The sequence below is a fragment of the Lonchura striata genome, chromosome 6 (genome assembly GCF_046129695.1).
Source record: "Lonchura striata isolate bLonStr1 chromosome 6, bLonStr1.mat, whole genome shotgun sequence".
NCBI lineage: Eukaryota > Metazoa > Chordata > Aves > Passeriformes > Estrildidae > Lonchura > Lonchura striata.
Genome location: NC_134608.1, coordinates 21,455,310 through 21,481,247, shown reverse-complemented (window position 1 = coordinate 21,481,247; position 25,938 = coordinate 21,455,310). Strand labels below are relative to the sequence as shown.

The following is a 25,938-nucleotide window of genomic DNA, read 5'->3' as shown; positions in this document are numbered from 1 at the left end:
TCATGTGTGTATGCCCTGAAGTGACATGGGGAGGATGCATTTCATTCCTGCCCTTGGATGTGTACTGTAAGTTGTATAAGGATTTTAATTATCCCACATTTTGCATTCAGCCTGATTCTGTTTCTTGCTCTTGTAAATCTCTTCACACTAAGGTCACTTCTTTTCACACTGTAACAAAGGGAACACCTCCTCTTCATGTCTATCTATTGTGTTTGTTCAGCTGTACTTTGTCTGCCTTTCCACAGAAATATGCTGGGTAGGCAACTGTCCTTCCTATGCTGCATGTGTCCATTGCCCTGGTAAACACGCACGGAACTTGTGCTGTATCCACATAGCAGAAGCCTAGCATGTTTCTCATTGCATACAAATGCACACATTTTTGCCCCTAAGTAATTACTGGTCAAGGCTGCTCTGCCAGCTTGTAACAGTCTCTTGCCTGTGGCTTTGTTTGAGAAGAATTGTTCTGCCTCAAATTGGGTTTGGATACTGCTACTTCCATAAATGGTCCTAATGATGTCTCACAACGAGCATAAATGAAGGGCAGCAGTAGTGTTTGGCAGTGAATTTTGCTATCCTGGCAGTACTGGGGTTCCACATGTACCCACTCTCCAGTAGCACAGAAGCCGTGGGAAGCTGACATTGCCGCAGTCTCTGTGATACCACTGGTGCTGCTCTGCTCCGCTCTCGTCTCTCTTCCACCGCACTTTTGCTTTTCACCTTTCTTTCCACTTCCCCTTTCCCATGGGCATGGCTTTCAATACCGCTCACTGGTATTGAAAAGGATAATTTTGTGGATCATTATTGTGTTATTACAGTGATTAGCGGTAACTATTTTTCTACTCCCACTTCCCGCTGGAAGGATGCCCAAGGGGCTCCCTGCTCAGCAGCAAGCGCGACGCTTGCTGGAAGGCTGCTGCCAGCACAGAGCCACGGGCATGCAGCAGCACACACTCCCCTCTGGCACTGCTGCCTCTCTCCCTTCTGCCCCTTTCTTTGTGAGCTTCCAGCAGTTCTCTAAAATAGTGATGTTCAACAGAAGCAGGAATTTTGCCTCCTGTCGGGCTCCTTACATGTGCTTTTGCTCTGAATGCCCTTTCAACTTTCTCTCAGCGTTGGTCTAAATAATTTTATTCATTCCTGCATCAGTCTTGGAAGACTCCTTCTGACAGCCTTCATGTTTTTTCTCCCAAGCAGGACTAATCATACCACACATGTAGGGAAGACTGTGATAGTTACCTAATGTTCTTATTTCTCATGGTATGACTTTTTACTAAGGTCAGAAAATTGTGGAGAGACCTTGTCTTCAGTGTGGAAAGGAACAAAAATGCCAAGTGAACACTGTTTTAATAGCTGAGTGTTAGTGCTTTTGAATCTGCAGCCAGTAATAAACAAGTCTAAATGCTTAGAATCAAGATTAGTATTTGGTGTTTGACTTCTGATTTTTAATAGGCTTGAAAAATAAAGGTAGTGTGAAATTGGGAATTGCAGCTGGGATACAGATTGCTGCTGAAAAACAACAAATCTCTCTTAGGGAGTGAATATAGTGTTGCTTGCTGGCCTGAAAGTTGCTTCAGTTCTTCAGTTTGTTGGGTTTTTTTTATTTGTTTGTTTTGGGTTTTTTTGTTATTTGGTCTGTGAAAAGAAACAGCACCTTTGGTCAGGAATACATAGATGAAACGCTGGTGAATTAAGAGCTCAGCTGTATGCTTCCACACTCTTACCTGTACTGTCATGTGTGCTCTACACAGAGGGGTGGATAGGTCAGGTAGCCACCCAGCAGTAGAGATGCCTCTGTGAGAGCAGAGCTGGTGAACATGTTAGACCTAGAACTTCATGGCCATGGTGCTGTGATGTTCTCGCTCATCAGTTTGCACCTTGCTGAGCATGCAGCCTGTGAGGAAACATTTCTAGTGGGTGGTGTGTTCAGTGACTGGCATGCTTATGTTTTGGAGTTATGTAGCAGGAAAATAGGAAAACTATAGGAATTGCAGAGTTGGGAACTGCCCTCATCCATGCTTAGCACTGAGGAATCCAGAGGAGGTCTTATGCTCAGCGAGTCATCATCATATCTCTTGGCAAAATTTGTAGCAATACTTTGCTTTTTCTCTACCTTCTGGAACTAGGAGTGCAAGTAGAAAAATTGTTCAGAGAAATGAAAAGAGAAAGTATATTCTGTTCAACCAAAACAAATTGTTAATTTATATGACTATATCAAATTCTTTCAGGCAAATTATTTTAAAAATTGATTTATTCAGCATCATTCATTTCAAAAGAAACGTGTTTCATGCTTTTGTTTTAAAATGGAGCTGTAGTTTTTTTAAGAAATATATTTTTCAGGTCGTGTAAACAAAAATTTTTAAACTTCATTTTGGGGTTAAGGAAGACATGGTTGCAGAATTGTTTCTGTAGTCCCTATGGTCAGCTGATCAGAACATAAAGAACAAACACAGCTCTAAGTACATAGTGCCATGGTGTCAGACCAATACCTGCAGTTTATAATTTCTTTGACAGAGAACACAACATCACACACTGATACCAGTACAGTTTGTATTTAGCAAATAATGGAAAATATGTGGAGAAGAGGATTCTCAGGACACTGTACACTACATATACACTGGGTTGGTAGAGGGCGTCTCCTCACAGATGTGGAACATTTCTTGGTTTTCAGAGATTTTTTAAACTCATAAAGTTCTTTTCCCATAGGTCTCAAGGACTTAACCTATGTTTTTGTTATCTTTATAGTACAGATGGAGACAGCCAAGGTTAATTAAGTGCCTCAGGTTACACAGTGAATCAGTGACAGAGTTGAGGATAAAAACCTGAGGTTCTGGCTTCCATGCCTCTACTTTGTCATTTAGATCAATTTTAATGAGCAATTTAAAGAAATGGTGTTACCAGACATATGCTATAATCTTTTGTAGACATGTCATTTATTCATTTTCATTATTGTAGTATTAATACTTTTGTCATCAAAACATTTTAGCTAAAAGGTTTTTATGGCTGTGTTTTTCAGCTATTTTGTGTGCATCATTGGAGGAGTTCAGACACTTCTGTTTTCTTGCTTTTCTCTTCAGAAAAGGCAATATGCTGCTTAGAGAGTGAGTAGGGAACCTGTGGATCATATAATTGGCAAAACTAGGTTAAAAAAATCTGTGCTCAATATGTGGACTCACTAGGAGATTTTGTGTGGTATAACTGATTTACGTTTTTTCCTCTCAGAAGAAATTTTACCAAATGACTGCTATAATACTGTTGAGTGAAAAGGAGATTCCTAGCACTGACAAGCAAAATAGCTTTTCATTTGGGTGAATATTTATTTATTTAGATGATAAGATCCCTAACTGTCTATTTAATAGGCTCATAGTCAGACTTTAGAAATATAGGGCAGTTGTGCTTCTAACAGGCTACTAGCTCTGCCACTGTTATGTGACAGTGATATATGGAAACTGCTTTATACATTTAGTACGTGTCAACTATTTTGAGGATCAGGAGCCTAGGGAAGATTTCTCCTTTCTTTGGACTAAAGATACAGGCACTGTTATCCCTCTTCCTTCGCTTTGCACTCAGTCTTTGCTGTGCAGTGGTCCAAATTCATCAGGTGAAAGAAGTCACCCTGCAGGCTAGTTCTGGACCTCTTAGGGATGGTTTGCAATCCCACAGGTCAGAGCCTCCTCTGCGTTGGAGCCAGCCCAAAGAGCATTATCCAAGGACACACACAGACAAAAGCAGAGGTGGAACATGGAGTTCCAGAGCTCTCATGCAGTATCTTCAGATAAAGAAGTTCTTCCTCTTGTTTTCATTAGGAGCTTAGCTGCACAGGGAAATAATAGATTAGTCAGGTTTGACAAAAACCCCTGAACATTCATTGTGTTGCCAAGTCTCCTTGATCTCTTCTGGGCTTAAATTTGAGGACCTTTTAACAAGCATTTTACTTTAGATTTGAAGGGTAATGGGTAGAGTAGCAGATAAGAGAGTAGAGGGCATGATTCATGCTAGGCACTTGATGTTCTCTGGTGAACATTAATGCTTCCTTTGCTCTTACTGGTGAGGTGAAAGAGCTTTTTGCATAAGATTAGAGCTGCTACACTACGTGCAAAATTTGCGTTTGGCATTGAAAGAGCACTGGCTGTTGAGTACATCTCACCTTTGCTGTGGACTTCTGGCCTAACTCTTTGCTGTGGACTTTTTGCATCTCTTAAACAGGATGGGAATTGTTTTGCATTGATTCTTCCCCACACTGTTTCTAATCTTGTAATGCTGATTCCTCTCTGCTTCCAAGTTACAAGTTATGTAGAAGGAGTAAGTGAGCATGAGGAGTCTGAGGAAACAGTAAATTACACTATTTCTAAAAGATGTAACATTTCCCAGAATGGTTTAACATTAGTAAGCATTTAAGAGACTACTCCTTTTACTGTAGGACTGCAGCTCAGCACTTAATTTTTATCTGTTATAACATCATTCTATGATTTTACAGACAATTTTTTTCCAACTGCAAAAATTCTTTTTCTTCTGAAAAATTATTCCTATAATTTCCTTGAGGTTAGAAGTCATATTCTTTTTCCAAGATTTGATCAATGTAATCAGTTCAGTCATTATGACGTTAATATGACTTATATGTTCTTACTTTACAGTTTGTAATATAAATGCAATTTGTAATATAAATGCAGCTGTGATATGGCTCTCACAGCTTCCACATATCAGTATCACTGTTGGTGGTGCTTGGAAGACGCTTAATGCACTGAAGAATGTATTGTACACTTCTTCTAATGTATTTAAATAATTAAATAATATCTGTAAATGAGAGAGTCTTATGAGTGTTGTTACTGATCTGATCGGGTGGTTTGAAGAATGGTTAGACTAGAAAAAACCAATTACTTGGATGTATTATTTTTCCTGTTCAAAGGCTGGAAAGGAAGAATCCAGCAGAAGGATAAACAAAGGCTGCAGTAATCTGCTGTTAGCTACTACTGGATTCTGAGATGATCTCTTTAAAATAAAAGCCTAATTTTTTACTAAACTACTAAGCCTGGAGGTTTGTTTTAATGACATCAATCTGGGCAAGGTGCTTTGATCACTTCCAAGTGCTTTCCTTAGTTTTAACATTCAGTCACATAATGTTGACTGTAAACCAAACCCCAGTGAGATAGGGGTCCTGCCTCACAGGACATCTGTAATGCAGTGAAGGTGAGAGTGGTGAGCAGCTGACCCTTGGTTTTAGGGAGAGCTACTTGAGGTTTGCTTCAGGAGATGTCAGAAAAGTCACCACCCATTTTATATATTTCTAAATATTTCTTAATTGTGTTTGAGGCCAAAATTTCTGTTACATGAGATGCTGCTTTTCTTGAGTATGAAGCTTCACACCTTTGAGCAAAATGAGTGCTTTTAGGGTTTGCTGTTTTCAGCTTTGCAGTCATGAAGTAGTTTTTTCAAGCATCATTCAAAACTTTAGAGGCTGCTTTCTCCACACCTTAGCTAAGATGAGATCCTGGAAGGACTAGAGAAAAACAGGAGGTTGGTTTCCCTCCACAAATGTATGAGAACCTCTGGAATGATCCCAGGATAGAGAGATAGGAGCTCCTGAATTCAAATTCTTTCTCTAGCATTGATTTTTCTTGGTGGCTCTGAGTAAACCCATTAAAATGTCTGTGCATTGGTTTCCTCATCTATAAATCAAAATGCCAAGTTTTCTACCTCTTAGTGATTCTGGGAGCTCTGAATATTCTTCTTCGTAGAAAGAGCTTTGACAGGAACAGCAACAACATTGCACATAAAAACTGAGGCTAAAATTGCCATCTGGATTTGCTGAAGATGCAGTATAGCTGTATACTGGAAGGGAAGACCCTGGGCTCTTTACCTCTGTAGGGGACCTGAGACACAGTGAGCTCTGGGTTTTCTTCAGGGATGAGAAGAGCCAGGAGCTTGGCTTAGGTACTTGTTTGCTGTGGTTTTGTTTCTGTTCCTGCACTCAGCCTCTGATGTGTGCTGATGGCTGATTTGGATTTTAAACGGATATAAATCTGAGACTTGCAAAACTGGCTTTGCAGCATGGTGGTGATAGTAACTGCTTAATGTGCTGGGTGTGTCTGCTAGGGATTGATGAGAAAAGGGTAACATTTCCCATTAAAGTGATCAGTGACTCCATTCATTCAAGGAAATTATCTGTGCTAGTTTCAAGATTCTGAGTTTGCTTCTATTCAGGGATTTTTTTGCATCTTGAATATGTGAAAGTTTAAGTCCAAGTGTGGAATTTGGTACAGGACTTGGATCTTTGAAAATCACAGCTATTGCAGAGAATTTAGTTATGTGAATGAATTAGGAAATAATAATGGATTTAGATTAATACTAACAAGAGGAATGGAAGATTTGATTCCTTATATGCACTGACATTCTGATTTTTATATATCTATTTAGTATTAACTATGTTAAAAATTAAATCTTGCAAATCATACAGAAATCAATAGGTTTCAAACATATACAAAATATGTTTTAAGTAAATGTTATTTTATGCACTTGCATTGCCACCCTTTATTAACTAGATCATCAATTAAATTAAATATCACTGCCTATATATAGGGTTTTGCATATCAGAAAAATCAGGGTTTGATCTATTGCTTCATGTAACATGAACCAATGATCCCTGCTGACTTCAACTTGGATCTTAATGTTAGCTTGTGTGCTCCTGTGCAGAAGCTGCTTGGTACACTACTACTATTTAAAGAATACAGAAGATATAAATATCACAGTGCAATCTGAGGAACCTTCAAAACTGTACAGCACAAGGGTCATGAGCTAAAAAGTAACAAGTGGTTAACTGCTCTGTGGTCTTCCAGGTGTTACCAGACTGTGTCTGAAAGCATAAAGAAATACTGGGAGACCTGCAGCCTACTCAGGGCTTTTCCTTCTCATTCATTGCGGAAAGAACCTATATCTCTTTCCCTCTTCCATGCTCTCTGGTAATTTTCAGGTGCTTTTTGATCTCAGCTATGGTGTATGTCAGAGCATCCTAACATTTGGGACAGTATGGAGAGGCCATGCTTGGAAATAAGCCTTTCATGTGGCCTGACAGAAGCTACTGTGCGGTAGCTCAGGGGATACACAGAGGCAGCTGCATCTGCTGCCTCTCATCCTTCTGCACAACTCTTGAGAAGAATTTGACCCTGTCTTGTCTGTGTTCTTCCATTAAGTCATTAAAGAGGTCAGTAAGATTTCCCTTGAATTGTCTCTCCTTGAGGCAGAGTGAACCCAGTTCCCTCAGCATCTCCACACACATCAACCCAGTGCCTTGAGTATGGTGGTAGCTGTTTGCTGGACTGACTCCAGTATTTTGATGTAATTTTTATATGAGGGAGCTCAGTGCTGGACAGAACACTCCTGATGTGATCTTGTAAGTGTCCATTAGGGGAAGAATCACTTCCCTTGGCCTGCTGACTGCATTCTTGCTAAGACAGCCAAGGATGCAGCTGGCCTTTGCTGAAAGGACAGGCAGTGCTGGCTTGTCCTCAGCTTGTCTGCTGGGACCACAGGTCTTCTTCTGAAAAGCTGCTTTTGAGCCAGTTGGCTTCTAATGTGTGCTACTGCATGGAGCAATTTGGGTGGCTGTTTGCTTGCAGGAGTATCTGGACACATGGCTTGCTTACTGAAGTTCAAACACGCATTGCTTCTGCAGGAGTCTCTGCTTAAAGCAGACCTTTTGCTTGAGAATGTTATACTTAAAAGCTGCAATACTGTGCTGTTTTGTTGTCATTATTTTATGCTGTGAGAACACAGATTTTACCATGTAGTTATTCTCCAAGAATGGTTATGACAACAAGTATTTTCCCTTCAGTCTTGTACTAATAAATTCTGGCTAATCCTTATTAAGATTACTAAATGGTACAAAACGAAGCAGAAAAGTACTAATAATGCCAATGAAAATAGCACCAGCATTTGCCTTGTGCAGTGATTTGTAAGCAATGATAACTTGACTACTTGTATTATCTACTGCTCAGCCTTGCTTTCACAGCTGGGAGTCAGGAAGGTGCTGCAATATGGAGTGGGGGGGTGGGATCTATACAGACTCCATTGCAAGTACCATTTCCTCCCAGCTGGCACTAGCTAGTCCTCCTCCAAGCCTTCCTGTCACTCTCCGGTGTTTCTTCTACTAGATAAAATCAGGGTTTGCAGCTGGCTCATGCAGCAGAACTGGCTTTGAGTGACTGGCAACCCAGGTACTCGGAAGTAGACCACTAGCTCACACAAGGGATTTTCATAGTACTCAAATGCTGCTTCCAATTGCTGAGAAATAAATGCAGTGGCTTTTGTTATCATACAGAAGAGATTTATTTTCTTCATGAGAAAATATTAAATGTCATGTGCTATGAATAATTCCCCCATGTTTATTTTTGCTGATTGAAAAAGATGGCCTTATCTAGTACAGATTTCCTGGATAAGGTGATAAAACAGGCAAAGTTCTCAGATGTGTTTACCAGCAACATTACTTATATCTGTGGACAAAATGTTTTATGTGGACTTCCCTCATGCTCTCAGAGAAGGAATCTGTACACACCTCATGTGGCCCTCTTGTTTGCTTGGTGTTTCAATTCAATTGAAAGAAAGAGGCAGTTCTGTTAGGATTCTATTCTGGTGTTTTTCTTAACTTTCCTGTCGGATAGGTTAAGATAGATTCAGATGGCAGTAGAGCTGAATCTAAATACTGATCTTTGGAAAATGTTGCTGTTTTTTTTAATCGACGCATATGTGGTTGTTGTGTTGTGAATAATAGAGCTTTCCATCCTTCTCCTAAAAAGGATGTGAAATGTCTTATAACAGTCCTTAAATGTGCTTTTCCTAGACTCCACTGCATACTGTAGAATGGTCCCTATGGAGACAGTGCTACAGTGAAACTAAAAACACAGCGCTGAAATTCATCGCTACTGACGACCCTGCAGTTAATTCTCTTGGTAGCCATATTACAAAAGGAGCTCTACAGCTATTGATATGCCTTGATACTTAGCTCTACAGCTGACAGTGCCGTGGGATGCCTAAACTTCATGACAACCGTAAATCTCCTCTTGGCTGACCACTGAATAGATCTTTCTTTTCCCTTCCTTTCCAGCGCGAGATGAGAACATGGCCACTTTCCGTGGCTCCGAATACCTTTGCTACGACCTGTCACAAAACCCCATCCAGAGCAGCAGTGATGAGATCACGCTCTCCTTCAAGACATGGCAACGCAACGGGCTCATTCTGCACACGGGCAAGTCAGCTGACTACGTCAACCTGGCCCTGAAAGACGGTGCAGTCTCCTTGGTCATCAACCTGGGGTCTGGGGCCTTTGAGGCCATCGTGGAGCCAGTCAACGGCAAGTTCAATGACAACGCGTGGCACGACGTTAAGGTGACACGCAACCTGCGGCAGGTAATGGTGGAGGGGAGAAAGTGCTGGGGAGAGTTTTGTTTTGTTTATTGGGACAGGCAGATGCAGAGAGTAATGGAGAAATGGGAAAGCTCAGTGCTATTGCTAGAGTTTCTCCACCTATTCTGGATCTTGGTGCCTAAAAGACAGTGAAAAAAACATTAGTTGATGGGAATTTATCCCTCCTGCAATATCTTTATTTCCACTTTATTAATTTTCTATTTTTTTCCCCGTTTGATTTAATAATAAAAACTTGTGATATAACTTTACTTTCATCTCCTTTTTCCTTTTTTCTTTTTCTGTTCTCCCCTTTTAAATTTTATTATTTCCTTAATTATGATTCAATCTTATCAGTAATATTCTTGTTGCATTTAATTATTGTGGGAATAGAGCCTATTGCCAACAGCCAACGCTCTACACCTCTCTCCTTTTTCTCTCAGTTTTGTTAATTGGTTTAGCATTGCCATGATGTCACAGTTCTAATTCTGAAAGTCTTTTGTTTCTCTTTTCCTTTTCTTTTGTGTGTGCATATGAGTGTGCAGGTGTGCAGACTGGTGGGTATGTGTGTAATTATTTCAACTTTATAGTTTTGGAATTAATTGGCTGGAGTCTCTCTGAGTCTTCTTGATTCTCTGTTCTTCTTTTTTTCCTTTTGATTTTTTTCCCCTTCTTTCTATAATGAGATTCTACTTTATTTCTTGTCTCTGCCTTGAGACTCTTCTGTTTGCTGTGAGGACTGGAAAAGTGGAAGGATCAAAAAACCCCATGCAAACTCAGATTAATCCAGAACCATACAATTCCACTTTGGAAAAGTTTTTCTGATTTTACTACTGTAATTTTGCACATCTACATGCTGCTTTTCCTAGCAGACAACTGTATCAGGTGACGTATTTGGTAGTAGGCTAGTCTTAAAATCCTGAAGCCTTTCTTAGGAAATATAAATTCATACATAAATAGATAAGATAAAATTAAATAACTGCTCTGAAAGCTGGTAAATATATCAAGTCACTAAGGGCCATTCGCTGCATAACAAATGATGTTTACATGGTGAATAGGAGCTATTTGATGTCTTGCTGATTGGTAGAGGAGCAGAAATAGCTTGTAAACTAAGATTTAGAATTAAATTAAATATTAAATTGTGAATACAATGTGACCTGTTTATTTTCTCATTAATGTCAATATTAGCACAACCTTTAAATAGCTTTATGTAAGTTTATACAATGTAATTTGTGGTAGCGTTTTACACTAGCTAAGAGCAAAGTATCTGTGACTATAGGATAATCAGTGCCAGGAATCAGAAAAAGTCCCTACTAGTAGAGGTCAGTGGATAATTTTTCTGTTATCAGGAGTTCATGTCTTTTTAATATTTGTGTTTGGGGCTGCAGATTTTTATTTGTCTTTGCCATGTAAATCCTTATATTTCTACATGCTTAGGAGTTCAGGGTCTGAAAAAAAATCTGTCATCAAACTTTAATGAGACTACAGAATTCTTATGTATGGAAAAAAAATCATTATGTTTTCAATAGTATCTATACAGATGAAAATTTCATTTCTTATGCACTGGATGGTTCTTAATGATCCTATTTTGTTTAACCTTTCTCATCAGTACAGTAGACGAAGGTGCACTGACTGGTCTAGGTTTGTCAGTCTCGAAAGGTCAGAATATATGGCTTTCTTTGATGTGATCTTATTTTTTTTTTAATTTTTAGGTAGTTTCAGAACAGCTGGTCCTTGAATATCTCAGTAGAGGTCACTGGCCATTTTAGTTAATAATACTTTTTATTTTTCATTTGAAGTGAATTTCAGTGGGCAAATGTGCCAGAAGCAAAATTAATCCTTGCTTCATGCCAGGATTGGTTTGGATCTTGAACATGAAGAAGGTGAAGGGTCAGAAACAAAACTGTGGATGGGAAGATGTGGCATTCTTTTTCTTAATATTTTAACTAGTGATTTTTTAATTGGTCCACAGAAGTGGACTGAGAAAATGGAAATCTGTCTATGCCTTTTCGTATTTGATGAGACCAGGACAGTACTTTGGCAGTTATTACAAAATAGGTAGTCCCTTGCCAATAAAGCAGCACCATAAAATTTTTTAGCCTCCTGATCTATTCACTGTGAATGTTTCTAAGTGATCCTAAAATCTTAAAGGGTCCAACTTGACTGGGCAAGAGAGAAGATGATTTAATGAGATGGATGGGCTCTTTGCAAAGAAAGGCCAGTCTTCAAATAAAATTACATTTAATTAGCAGAGGTGATTTGGGGTCCATTTCTATAGTTAAACATGACAGAATATAGTTCAACCAATAAATATCAATAAAGCTGGACTTCTTTTTAGTCATCTTTTCCCTGGATACTTGCATTTTAACTTTTGATCTGTCTCAAAATTAAGACATTGACCCAGAATCTAAAGCTGCCCAGATATTGGAAGTGATGAGGCCTTGAGGCGGAGCAGTCATGATAGTCTTAAATGTTGTCATCCAATATAATTTTGTGTCACCTAAATAATTTTGTATGTAAAACACTATTGATTCTATGTCTTTCTGACATAAATTCACCTGTTACTTTGCAGTACAATATAGTTCACTAGAAAGTCTTATTTCCAGCTGTGGTCATGTTTCCTTAAATAACCCATTCCAAAACCAAACATAAAATCCCAATAAAATATATTGCCTCTTAATGTTGAAGCTTTATAAGAAAATCAGTAGCCTCCTTGTAATTGGTTGAAAATATTGCACTGGAGGTAGATATATTTCTCTTTAAAAGAACTTTAAAAGCAATAATTTAGACATTGCAAGAATATTATCTAAATCTAATAAATTCCAGCTAAGTGGACTATCAGCAGCTTCAGGCTGCCATCTAATCTTTTCCTCTTCATTTTTGGAGGCTAAGAGAAAGGGGAGGAGGATTTGTATATTTTTTTTGTCTGTTTCTAGAATTAGAGTGGAACTTTAAATAGTTGGACTTGTGCTTAGTACTTTTTGGAATTGTTAAATGTTTTGTACCTAAGCTGGGAGAATACTAAGGGCTCCTTTTTTTTAGATCAAATGACTATCACAGCAGTTAATCTCCTTAGAGAGAAACCAAGTGAATCCACAGATTCCCTTGAGTAGAGATTGTTAATGTCAAAGCAAATCTCCTTGTTTATTTATCTTATTATTTCAGTTAAAACTAAGCCCTCTTTCTGCCTTGTGAGAAACCTTTACTTAGTGATAGGATCACGGCTGAATTTTACTGGGGCTTTCAGAGTGTCTTTGGGGTAGTGTGGTCTGGTGGGAGAAGGAGCAGAGGAGACTGAAGGTCACACCTCCTGTGCCTGTCTTCAGGGCTGCTGCTGACACTCCATCTGGTTTCTAGCATGCTCTTCTCCCAGTCCCATACTTTAACTCCCTTGTTTGTAAAAATAAATTTACTAACACAACAATTTGCTGTGACTAAGACTTCCTTGGTGAAGAATTCAGGAGTTTGTGCTCATTATTTCCAAGTACAGACTATTATTATTCCCATTGGCAAATAACCTTGGGGCTTCATGCTCAATGCCACAAAGTCTTCAAAAACCTATTTTCCTAGTTAATGCACAACTCTGAAGCCTATAAGCAGATGGTTTTTACATGAGGCAATGTAGATCTTCCTTGTGTAATTTAGGATAATTCTTGCCAACTTCAATCACACTGGAACATGGACTTGGAGCCTCTACAGGCTGCCCTTTCCTATTAACACTAAAGCTAGTCACAATGCAAAATCTACTATTAAGATGTTTAGTTCCTTAACTGCTAAAACACAAAGAAGCCAAGTGTAGGTTCTAACAGTTGATGCCTGCATGCCTTGGGATGGCTTAAAAAAGTTCTGCTGAACCAATTCTCCTAGCTCCTGTGTAATAGAGATGCAGTAAAACAGGAGGGACAGTAGGTCTTGTAAGTCTTCTGTCTTCAGCCTGGACACAAGGCACACAATTCTTTCTACACAGTTTCTTGACACATTTCTCCCTACAGTAAGAGAGATTAAATTCCTGTATCTTGGATGACAGAAGTGAGCTACAGGCAAACAGCCAAGTACAGGCACTGTTATGTGCTTGTCCTGAAAGTCAAAAACTCAGCTACTGTAAGGAAACCTGCAGACTGGAAAACTTGGAAGGAAGACACAGAGTCTTGGACTCATCTTCATCTGTATCCTCCAGCCAAAGTAAATACTGGTCTTGTGATATTCTGCAGCACTTGAGGGTAGTGAAGCTTGGAAGAGGAGCTGGCGTGGTGGTGGGTGGAAGAAGGGAGTCATGGTTGGGTTTGTGCTGAAGGGGCAAGCTGTGTACTCTGTGTGTATATCTCTGAGCCCAAGGTTCTTGTTTGAGGGAAGCACCTTGATGAACAATTGAAGAGTAAGTATTGCACTGTTTTAACTTTGCTTCAGGTCTGGATAATGTGTATGAGGGTTGAAGTTAATGACTAATATCAGGGTGGGAAGAGTAGGTGTTTCTTTACAGTCCAAATGGCATGGTTCCCCATAGAGTCCTGGTCATATTGTCCTCTTTCTCACTTTGTGTGTCTCAGGTGCCCCACTCCTTTTTTTGAAAAACTAACACTAGATCATTCATGCAATGTGTCATTTTTACTAACCAACTAATGTACTAACACCCTAACGACTCATCTTTGCTTTTAGTTATTTTAATTAACAATCGTTCTGTTCACGATTTTTTAATTTCCTTTCTTCCCCCTTTTCCGCAAAGCACTCAGGCATTGGACACGCTATGGTAAACAAACTACATTGTCTGGTAGATATCATTCTTATTGTCTCTTTTTTTGGGTTTGCCGTGTGTTACCTGCCTTTTCCTCCCCCTACCTGCTCTTTTCCCCCATCCTTTATACTTACTGCTTCCTTTAATTTTATTCTAATTTCATTGAAAAACATGTCGTTTTCCCCCTTCTTTTTTTTTTTTTTTTTTTTTTTTTCCTTTCTTCTTTTTGAATAGAAAAATGAGCATCAAAAGCAACTAACAGCTCTTCTGGAAATAGGGTTTGGACATTTCTTTCATTGTTTTCTTCACCTCTGTCTTCAGTTCTTCTTTTCTTTTTTGGTGATAAATTGTTGGAATTTTCTGTCCCTTGTTTTTGAGTTTGGATTTCTTTCTTTTGCTTTTGTTTTCATTTGACTTTTTTCTTGGCTTTTAGTTTAGTGTTTTTTTTACTCTGAAGGTTTCTAGATCAGAACCATTGCAGGGCCTCTAGTCCATGGTGGTGAAGGCTCTCTTTTTCTCTCACCCTTTTTTTGTGACAATGGCTATTACGGGCAAACTGGCCAGAGTTGTCCAATTTCTCATGATTTTTCCCCACTTCCTTCCCTCTGCTTTCTCTTCTCCTTCTCCCTCTTGCTCTCTCTCTCACTTTCTCTCTCTCTCTGACCTCTACCTGCGTGGCCAACAGGAGCTCAGCCGGTTGTTTGTTTCAGTACACACTCTGCATGGCATGTCCACGTCTGGTGACTCGTCCGTCTCCTCCTGGCCTCAATCTATTTTCCTCCATCTTCCCTTGCAACCACTAACAACATCTAAGCAAAACACATTGAATTCACTTCCTCCTCTCCCACCCTTTCCTTCTGTCACCCTTCACCTTCCATGTGTTTGTGGTTAGAGATTTTGGGGACATTTCTGTTTTGTTTTGAGTTTTTTTGTTATTATGGAATTTGTTTGGTATTTTTATTTTTGATTGCATGTGGGTGTGAAATGCTTGTTTTTCCCTTTTTCTTCTCCTTCTCTCTCTTTATTTTGCTTTTTTCCTGTTGTCTTTCTGGACCTCAGATATATTGGCATGACAGGTCAAAGTGCAGTGTGTGCACGCTTTTTAGCTCTTTCTTTCTTTCTCATATCCACGTCTATCACATTTTTTGGAGTGCAATTTATTTATTTTATTTTGGTTTATTTTCTGCTTATATTTTGGTTATGGGTTAGTTTGAGGTTTTTTTGTTTGTTTTTTTTTCCTTTTTTTTCTGTTTTTTTTTTTTTTTTTTTTTTTTTTTTGTTTTTTTTTTTTTTTTTTTTGTTTGTTTGTTTGTTTGTGGTGGGTGGTGGGTGTGTGTCTCTCCAGGTACATGGCATGCACATCCATAACATATTGAAAGTGAGTTCCCTCTCCCCCTATCCCTGAATGCATGATTGTCAGTGTGCTGTGAGCAAAAGAAACTTAAAAAATAAAAAATACCAACCTCGTCTTCATTAGTGTTTTTTTTTTTACTAACAACCATAACTAACTGTAATCATTAAAATAAATTCTAATTAATCATAAAATCAGCTAATATGAGAAACATCTTTCAAAGACAGTTATATTTTCTGGCCTGAATAGATGGAAAGCATCTGGACGGATAGGCTGCTGGGTAAGCCTGAGAGTGCTGATGCACCAGAAAAGGAAGAAGCAGATGCTGAAGCATTTCTCTGTGGGAAAATCAGACCAGAAAATAGAGCTCGACTTAACTAAAAAAAAAAAAAAAAAGCATACCAAATCTCAACAAAATCCTTAATAAAACTGGCATAAAATTATAGGGGAGGTAAGTTGTTCTGTTCAGGATTGTAAGGTCATTACTGGGATTTTCTTTGTCCATTGTGTCCCTCAAACAGGTGACAATCTCTGTGGATGGCATCCTTACCACCACGGGCTACACACAGGAGGACTACACCATGCTGGGCTCAGATGACTTCTTTTACGTGGGAGGGAGCCCCAGTACTGCCGATTTACCTGGGTCTCCAGTAAGCAATAACTTCATGGGCTGCCTCAAAGAGGTAACTATTTGAAATTAATTCTTGTCTGTGTGCTTTAATTTGCTAAAGTCATCACTCTTTCCTGCCTTACACAATTAATTCCTTTCCTGGTGCCTAATTTTATACTGATAACTGCGGCATCTCTGTAAAGATAAACTCATCATCATTTAGCTGGTCAGAAGGCTGGAAAACTTATGAACTTAAGGCAGAATCGTACTTTTAGTGCTTGGATTACCAAAAAAAATGCTCATGGTAGTAGGAGAGGTGTCTTCTCTAAGCTGTTAGCCCTTCAGAAGAAAGCATTACTATATTCTAGGCACTTAGGCAATAGCCATTATAAAAAGAACAGTAGCCTTTGATTACTAAGTAGCATTTTGAGATTAAAAAATCACAATCAGAAGCTTATTTAGAATACTTTTTAAGGTCCTGGATTTCAACTGGGAGTATAGTTAGATCTGAATTTTCCAGGAAGATACAGAAATAGAATAAAACAGAAAAGTGAAAGTTTAAGGTAGCATAAAAAGTGTTAATTTTGCAAGGAAAATGCAGCATGAAAGTGTGTCAGGGAGGTGTGCCAATCACATGGCATGTGGACATGAAGTGTACTCTGTGTTATGGTATCATTATTGAGAGATGCCTCTCCCTGAATTAAAGTGCAAACAATACCATATGCTGAAGTCAATAGTATAGATTTTATTGAACAATAAAATGTTAGGTAGAGAGGTAGAAAGAAGTAGAAAAGAGAGAAAAAGAGAGAGAGATTAAACAGAAGATAGTCACCACCCATGAAGTTGGTGGTGTCCTGTTGGTCCTTCACCCTAGGCTTCTCAGTGGTGGGAGGCCTGGGGTCACTCAAAACTGCTGACATATCTTTTCAAACAAAGGAATTAATGTTCATTGGTTACTCACATTTTTTATTCTATTGGTTTAATCATTCACTTGATTCTAATGTTAATTAGTCCCATGCTCAGTCTTTCTGGTTTTTTTAGTTGGTGGGTTTCTTGAGTTGGTGGGTTGTGAATCAGTGGTCACAATCTCCCTCTGATGGAATTACCTTTTACCCAGTCCAAGCTGATTCAGCATAGTCGCTTTCCTTGTGGCCCATAACTTCTGCATTCTTTATGTCCATTATGAGTTATACATTCTGCTCTCACAGCTTTTTTTACCTCCCCCTAGGCTTGAGATAGCACTTGGACAATAGAATCACCTCTGTTATCTCAAGTTCCTGGTCATGGTTGCTTAATTTACAGTCCAAGTTCCTGGTATCCATGGAGGCATATTTGGGGAAGGGATTGGGAGGTGGTGGGGTCCCTCAGTGGTCACAGATGCCATTTGTCCCCTAACTTGGGGTGATCTTTGTTTGACCAGTGATATGCGTAGAAGTTGTTTCTTTACAAAGTTCACCACAGTGGGAAGTTTTGTCTGGATGCATTACCCAGGATGTGCTGACCAGATCTCCCCTCTGCTTGGAGTTAGCACTGTCCCATCCCTCCATTCTGTGCCCATCTCATGGCAAAGTCGTTCTGTGGCCTTAACAGTATTTGAGACAGACAGCTATGATCTTTAAGTCCTTACACTGGGTTGCTAAGTCTGTGCACTTGAGTGGCTGCATTGGTCAGGAAGAGCTAGCTGGTTCTGAAAACTGTTTTGTCCTACTCTGCCTGGCTGCACTTGCCACATAGTTATTCCAGAGCATTGAGAAAATTCACACATATGTAATAGAGATTGGACTGCCGGGCTAGCCGCAGGAACCAAAAAAGTGATCCTTGGAAAAAGAATCCCAAAACAAAACAGTTAAAAGATGAGTTCTGTCCAAATCCCAAACTTGGAACAGTTTAGTTTTGATGCTAGCTTGCAGTCATCTTTTTTCTTCTTTCTTCTCTTTTCTAATGCAATTTGTGATTATCACTGTGATTTATAGGGATACAGATATTGAGGTCTCCGCAAAGTGTTATAAAGACATAGGGGTCATGGAAGCAGCAATGCTGAGCTAGATGTTGTTCTGTGGCTGTAATTGCCTTGACAAGTCATCAACCTACTGATGCTCAACTCGTGGTGTCAGGGTTTGTGTGTTATGTGCCAGGCCTCTGACGTGAGGGAGAGTTGTTAGGGTCTGCAGCTGCTCTCCTGCCTGACCTCTGGATGAAAGGGATGTACATATGGTAGAGGAGAGTTCGTGAGCATGTTATATAGGAAATGAAACTTTGTTGCTTGAATACAAACTGCCATACAGAGATCAAATCCTTCTCGTTACATTTATAGAGCCTTGGGCCTGATTTTCCTAGGCACTGAGCATCCCCAGTTTGATTGAAATCAGGAGGAGATACAGCCTCTTAGTGTCTCTTTAAATCAGGATCTTAATTTTATTTATGGATGCTATGAACATAACACTTAGCAGAGGCCATTTTTATGTATGCTTTAAGTCAAGCCAATGGAGCAAAGAAAGCAGTGACAAGAAAATCTTCAGCAGCTTTATTATTTATATAATCATTTGTATTCTGTTAGCTTGCACAATGTGCTAAGAGCCGCCAACATAGTCATCCCAGGCTCATAATGTTCTGTGAGAAGGAAAACCCAAGCAACCGCTTAAGAATGAGAGGAAGAAAACAGATAATCAAAAGTGCTTTGTAATCTTCACTTGACTAGGCAATGACAGGAGATGTGTATGAGCAGATGTCTTTACTTGATGGCTGCTTTAGAGTTATAGTTTGCTTAAAAGCACCCCACTTACAGTGGTGTTCCAGTAATACTTTCAATGAGCTTTGGTCCTGGAGGAGGCAGAACTGGGTTAGTGCAGTGCTTGTGTGCTTATGATGTGTCTGGTTCGAAAACTGGCTACGGGGAACTTTACTTGGCTTTCTGTGTAGCTTGTCAGGATATTTCATAAATCAGTCTCCATAGTTAATGTTTTAAACTTACTTTTTTTTTTTTTTCCATGGCCAAAATGGATGCTCAGTCTCTAATTAGCCAGTACTGGAGGAGCTTGGATTTTTAACAAAAATATTCTGAGCTAAGTAAGTTAGATGAAGTGGTAGGGTAGACTATTAGCAAATTTTGTTCCTTTCAGTTTATCCTTTCTAGTAGAGCGAAGCTCTTCTTTCATAGTTAAGTCCTAGCTATGTAATTGCTGGTACCAGAGACACAGCACACCCCAAATAGATTGCACTATTTGTAATGGTGAAGAGCATCCTGCCAAGCCCTGTACTGATCTCTTGAAGGCGTTAAAGCAGAATGGTCTCTGCATTCATTCAAGACTGGCTCTAGGGATTTGTCATGTTCCTAGGAAGGTAAAGGGATTTATGGAGACTTCATGGTGAAACTTTCAGCCTTTCCTCTGTAAGCTCTTTTATTTCCTCTAGACTGCATCAGTCTGAGAGTACACCAACAAATTTGCTTATCTTGGGGTTAAGAGGGCTCCTTGAGTGGCTCATTGCCTTCCCACTTCCTCTGAGAAGGTGCTGGTGCTGAAGTGGCAGGGAGCAGAGTACCTAGTGACCATCTCTGCCCCTTTGCAGCAGAAAGGGACTTCTCCACTCAGCCTGGGCTGGTGTCAGGAGGAGGGGCAGCTCTGCCAGGGTAGATACTCCGTGTGAGCAGAATGTAAGACTTGGCTAGAAGGAATTGGAGCGTCTAAGAATGTGTTCCTGACAAGGAACTAAGGGTCTCAGGACTCCTCTGCTGTAGTATCTATATAATATTTCCTAAATTTGATCTAAATATCTAATTATCTAGATAATGTTTTCTTTAGGTCAGATGATTTCTGACCTAATGGTACCTCCTTTTACCATAGAATAGATTCTCATGTTTCTTCTTTCCTTCGGGGCTACAGGTTTTGACTGAACAGGTTCCACTAGTTGCTAGCAGTAATATACCTAAGTCATAAATACAAGTATTTAATGTGTAGTTCAGGCTGGGATTTTTCCTCTATTTTCATTGGAATTAAAGAGTTCCCTATGTGTGGTGAACTATGTTCATTTTGCATTTCTCTGTAGCCATCCTGGCAGTATACCTGACACTCTAATGAGGCAACAAGACTGGAAAATAGTCATGCAGGATATGCAAATAGGGCAGTACACAGACATTGCATTGAATCTAGTTGCATAGAATCTAAGGCTTTTTGGACCTTCATTCTTAAAATTAATCATTCTAGAGAAAATCTTGGGGGAAGCTGGTTCATACATTTCATATCATGAATGAAACTAGATATAGAGATGGTATAGGAGAAGATACAGGAACACATCTTGAGACAATTGAGCAGAAATAATTTTAATGGGTGTCAGGAAAGGTGTGACACTGCTTTAACAGATAGTGATTGTTAAAAGGGGAGAAGTTCTGACTGAAGGTAGAAAGGAAAAAGGATCCAATTTTAGGTTGAATGGGACTTGCATGGCCAGAAAGGACTAGAACAAGAAAGGTAACAAGAAACAGCTGTGTTTTTTGTATAATCAAGGGCTTCAGGGAGGAGTTTTTAGTAATCAAGGATGGAGATGGAACGTGGCAGGGTAGAAATTTAGCTGTGTAGGCAAAGAGGGGAAAATGGTATTTCAATATCCAGTTGCTAGGGAAGGGAGAGAATCAGAATATTTCCTGGGGTTAGGGAGCCAGACACTCAGATTTGATTTACTTGGAGCAGGACTTAAATGGTGCAGATGGAGATGCTTTAGAAGAGCCTAAGGTGGTCCCTACAGAATGGATATTCATGAGAGAATTTATGAAATCTTCACATTTTTCTATCAATGCTTTATTAAAATCTCAATTCTGAAAAATGTTGATTGGTACTAACAGCTTGATGGAAGCAGTGAGGCTTGCATATGGGTGGAATATGGCAGAAATTATTACAGGGGTCAGGCACCATCTGTCTGTGATGGGAGAATGCTGTGAAAGCTTAGATCATTTCTGTCTGCAATTTAACTTCTAGGAGCCTGATTTCAAAACAGTTCATGAGTGTGCCCAGTTGCTGTATGTAAATCTCGGATGTCATCTGCAAGCCTGGTCTTTTTCAGGACTATTTGATGTGTAGTGATGATGTGGTTTCTCTTTGGGGATGAGTTTTTCTGACTGCAGTGTCACACTGGGAGGAGGCTGAAGGTGCAGATGGAAGGCAGCCTAAAACTGGAGGCAGAGGAAAACAGGCAGATAAAGGAAGTTGTAGTTGTAAAAATACCTCCCTAAGCCAAAAAACTTTTGCATGCCCAGGATCCCCTTCCACAGCAGTGACTTAACAGATTCCCAGGAATGCATAAGAGGAGAATCAGGAATCAACAGTGCAGTGTAGGGATTGCACTGAGGTACAGTGGAGGAAGTTACAACATGAATGGCACTAGTTGCCCATATATGTTAATCTAATACTGCTGCTCCAGCTCTCCTATTGTGTTTGGCCCTGTCTGCTTCCTATCTGTATTATTTAATTAATTTAACATTTGTAAAAGAAAGGAGAGAGAGAGGCTAGTGGCACTATGTAGAAGCAGACAAACCACAGCCAAATGCTTAATATTATTCCACTCTTGGTCTCTCATTAATACTCTCTGCCAGAGCCTTCAAAATAGACCAGATGATGATTATGACCCTGATTCCTAAGATTCCAGATCTAGACGTCTTTAAAGTTTTTGGTTGCCTCTCACTCTTAAATTTCCAATTGCATTGCTGCTGCTCTGGGGGATCAGTCTCCTGTTGCAACTGTACAGTGTGTGTCTTGGGAGTCAAGAATGTCAGTCATTTTCTCTGTGCATCTGCAGAGCATCCAACACAAAGTCTTCATCAGGTTTTTGAGTACCACTGTTGTAGCAACATAAAACAGTGGAGATGCAGGCCAGCATTTTGAGTAGCTGCTGATGGCATTCTTAAGCTGATCAGAAAAAAAATCCCCACTTATTTCTGGAAAGATTTAATTTTGAGGTGGGAATGGAGGCATTTGGAAATCGAGAGCAATACAATAGGAGGCAAGATGCTGAGAGAATTCTGAGTAGACCAATAGATGGGGAGGGAAATATGGTAGTGTTTTCTCATTGGGTAAGGCTTAAAAGCTTAGGTCATGTGCTGGCTTGCATTTCCTATTTCTATATTAGCTGCAGCTTTGCTTTCGTTAAGGGGTTATTCAAAACCTCTGTTCCTTATGTAGCTTAGCCTTTGCCTACTCTACCAAAGTGACGTTTCTGATGGCATTATTACTTGCTTAATGCATGACACTGAAAGAATGTGGTTACCTTGGCTTATATTCATCCACAACAACAACTTTGCTGGCATAATTATATTAAATAAGTGTTTGTTGCAAAATAACATAAGCTAACCTCAGTTATTGATCAATCTCTTTCATCAAATGTTTCTGGATACACAGAAAAGTGGAAGAGTAATGTACTCATGACTCTAGAAAATTTACTCATTATCTCATAGATCCATGAGAAGTATTCCATTTAAGCAGGAAAACAATTTTAAATTGCTTCATGAGATTAATCTTTATTGAATGAAGCACAAAAATGAAGTGCTAAAATTATTTTTCTATTAGTAAAACATGGGAAGTCCAAAGACCGGAAGTGAGTTTTTAGCTTTGGGTCAGAAGATGGAGGAGATGTTATTTTATCAACTGTATACTGAAAAAAACTCTAGGCTCCTAACATTCTTTCTTTAACACAATTCCTATAGTAATGGCTGTAGAATCCTACAGCCATAATGAATCTAGAAGTTAAAAACTTTGTTTTATAGTTCTATTTGCAAACTAAAAAAAAAATAGGTTCTTGTTAGGGTCTCATTTATTACAATGTAGTATTTTGTTCTCTGGAACTCCTATCAGTTGGCAAACAGCATCTTGCAGGTGTTCTATGTCAGCCTGAGCATGCATATTTTCTTGAGGATTAATTTAAAGGATAATTTGCATATCAACAGTTCAGTAGCACTGAACAACTGAACTTACTACACTATTAGAAATTTTACAAAAGTAAAATTCAGCCACGTCTTAATAATAGAGTATATATGTAGATTGAGCGTACCTTCTAAAGCAAGCATTGATGAACAAACATAGAAACTGGATCTTTTTATGCATGAGGTGTAAGAGGCTTCTTTTTGCAGACCTGTTTGAGCTATCTATTGCTAACATACTTACAAGCTAAAGAGAATCTATGGAGCTAAAACAGAGTAGGGTCTGACTGAGTTCAGCTGTCTTCAACTGCCACTGGAACAGGTGCCTAGGAAAGAAACTAGCAGCAGAGGTTGGTGACACCACTGGGCAGTGTAGCCAGTGGGCTGATATGTCACAACAGTAAGGGAGCACTCCACTAAATCCCCACTGAACTGCCCACATGTGGCTCTCAGTCCTGGTGTTGTGGCCATCTGTGCTTGCTTTGCAGTAGGATCATTGGGATCAGACATTTTTTTCCCTGCATAATGAACCTAACTCCTGCTGTGGCTGCAAGGGATGTGCCATGTGCTGTGGTTCAGAAAATGAGAGTGTTTACAGGCGTAGAACTATGTTTATATCAAGAATTTCAGAAAACATAATCAGGATTGGAGCAATATAGCCTGTGTTTGGTGTATATAATAAAGTTAGTTGGTAACATTTCAATATTAAAACAAAAATCCTTATAGAAATATGTGGTCTAATCTCTACCCACTGAAGACTGAGCAAACTAAGACAGGATGTATTGATAGACAAATGTAGCTGAGTCTGAAGTCATCAGCAGAGCAGTGGTGATACTCTGGTGATTACTCTGGTAAAGATTTCTAGCTATCTTTCTCATATGTTGTTATCCAAATGTGGGCCTATCCTAATGGACGCTGTGATCTTAACTTCAGCTGTCCAAAGTCTGATGTGCTCATCTTGGACTGAAAGTAAATGAGCCTCTTTTGCTTTACTTGGCTTTTTAGTTCACTGAGATCAGTAAACTCTTGGTTTGGATGAATGCTGAAAAGAAATATGAGATATGTTTTTATTTGTTGCTTGTTATGTTGCACTGAAGAGATTGCTAAAGATCCATCCTTATCCTGTCAGACAGAAATACAAATAGGAGTAGTTTTGGAGAGTCAGGACAGCCATATGCTAATATAAATAAAATTACATGAGAGAAGTTGCAAGACTGTTCTGTTTTATACATGTGTATAAAACAGGCATTTTCAGCTACTTGACAAGTGTTCCCTCTATTGGAGCAGCAGACTGACCCTGAAAGCTGGAGTATTGCTATGAAATGTGCATCAGGGAAAGACTGAGCTGCTGTTACCCACCACAAAAATCCAGGCTGCTCAGCTGTGCCAGCAAAGGAGGCAGGAAAAGACGAAGTTTGAATGTTGAGTGAGTGGGCTGAACAACTCCGCCCAGGTCTGCCACTCCCCTGTAGCAGTGAACCAGCTGTCAAGTGAGGAGCACAGGAGTGGGCAGGCAGCTAATGGGCAGCATTTGTTATTTGAGCTGCATGGAAAAGGCAGCAGGCTTGGTATAATACAAGCAGGTTTTGTATAGTCTCTGATATGCTCTCTGGTTTAGTTCTTTGTCATTGGTACTCTCTGGCTTTGCTCTACAGCTGTTGCACTGAATATTTGTACTTTAGGATTATCTCCCTCCTTTTTTCAAACTGCACAGGCAGAATTCATTTAGTTGGAATTAACAGTGTATGTATCTAGATTCCTAAGCAAACCAATGAGAGTCATATAGCTATGTGGAAGGGTGCCATTTTAGCTCTGAATTGCTACTTAGATGGTTTAATGCTCTTTAAGCTATGGTTCCATAAATGGAAGTGCTAGAAATGGTAACATCAGAGCTCAAAGGTGAATTAGGGTCAGCCCCTGACCTCTGCTTCCTGTAGCTGTATAGACATAGATATAGTAAATGGAAGTTTTTTGAATAGGTCTTAAGGGAATATCAGGAGGATTGTTATATTGCACATGGTGGCTACTGGTGACTTCACATTGCCACAATGTGGGGAATATTCAAATGCTTGTATTTTCTAAGCACAAATCTTAGCAGCTGAACACTTCATTCATCAGGGTGAGCATCAGTTATCTGTGAGCTGCATGGGGCTGATGACACACAACTGAACAATAACAACTGCATCCAGGAAAGCAGCAATGTGTAGTGTGCAAGTCACTAACCTCCTCTGTCCACAATGAGAGAGACTGAGAGGTGCTGTCTCATTTCTAGCACTCTGAGAGGTAATTGTGAGTGATGCCTGCAAAACATTCTAACTGTATCAGCATTAGCAAGCAGAGGGAACATGGAGGTTTGGGAACTGTGGCAGAGATGGAAAATGGTATTTAGAAATGGGGCTTGAGAATGGCATAATCATTCCTGTTAAATCTGCGCCTTTCTTTCTGATTATTAGCCATTTAAGTGAAATGGGTTTTGCATCTAGAACAAGTCTCTGAACAGATGATTAATGGTTTTATCTGTAATAACTTTACATTTTATAGAACCCTGCTAGGAGTCCGCATCTGGTGTGCCAAGCTATTTAAAGCTGTGTTAATTCTGTTAATTGCTCTACGTTTATTTAGATTGCTGGCACCTGCGGGCTTTAGGATAATGGGGGTGGGGGTGTGTGTGTGTGTGTGTACGTTCTCTCCCTCTTTCTGGCTGAGAAAAATTGGGAGGACTATTTCCTCAGCTAGGAACAGGACCTTGGCAGAACATCCTGGCTGGATTGGTTGTCCTTGAGATTTTCCTTTTTAACTACAGCTGAATGCAGTGACATGCCAGCCAGAGGCAAGATGCTCCCCTGATTGGGGCAGGAGGTAGGCGGACAATCTGCTTTTGCATGCACTTACCAACATGAGGCAGCAGGAGCAATAGGGAATGAAGCCAGTGGTTTTTCAGAAGGCTGGTC

The 25,938-nt window shown here is 39.6% G+C and overlaps 1 protein-coding gene across 7 annotated transcripts in view; it reads left to right on the top strand.

The window, feature by feature from the left end:
* Nucleotides 1–25,938, top strand: part of NRXN3 (neurexin 3) — a 963,379-nt gene that overhangs the window by 247,313 nt on the left and 690,128 nt on the right. For all 7 annotated transcript variants that reach the window (XM_021542850.3, XM_021542849.3, XM_077784015.1 and 4 more), the window contains exons 6-7: nucleotides 9,095–9,396; nucleotides 15,995–16,156. In XM_021542850.3, coding sequence (XP_021398525.1) covers nucleotides 9,095–9,396; nucleotides 15,995–16,156 — 464 coding nt within the window. The remainder of the gene's footprint in view (nucleotides 1–9,094; nucleotides 9,397–15,994; nucleotides 16,157–25,938) is intronic.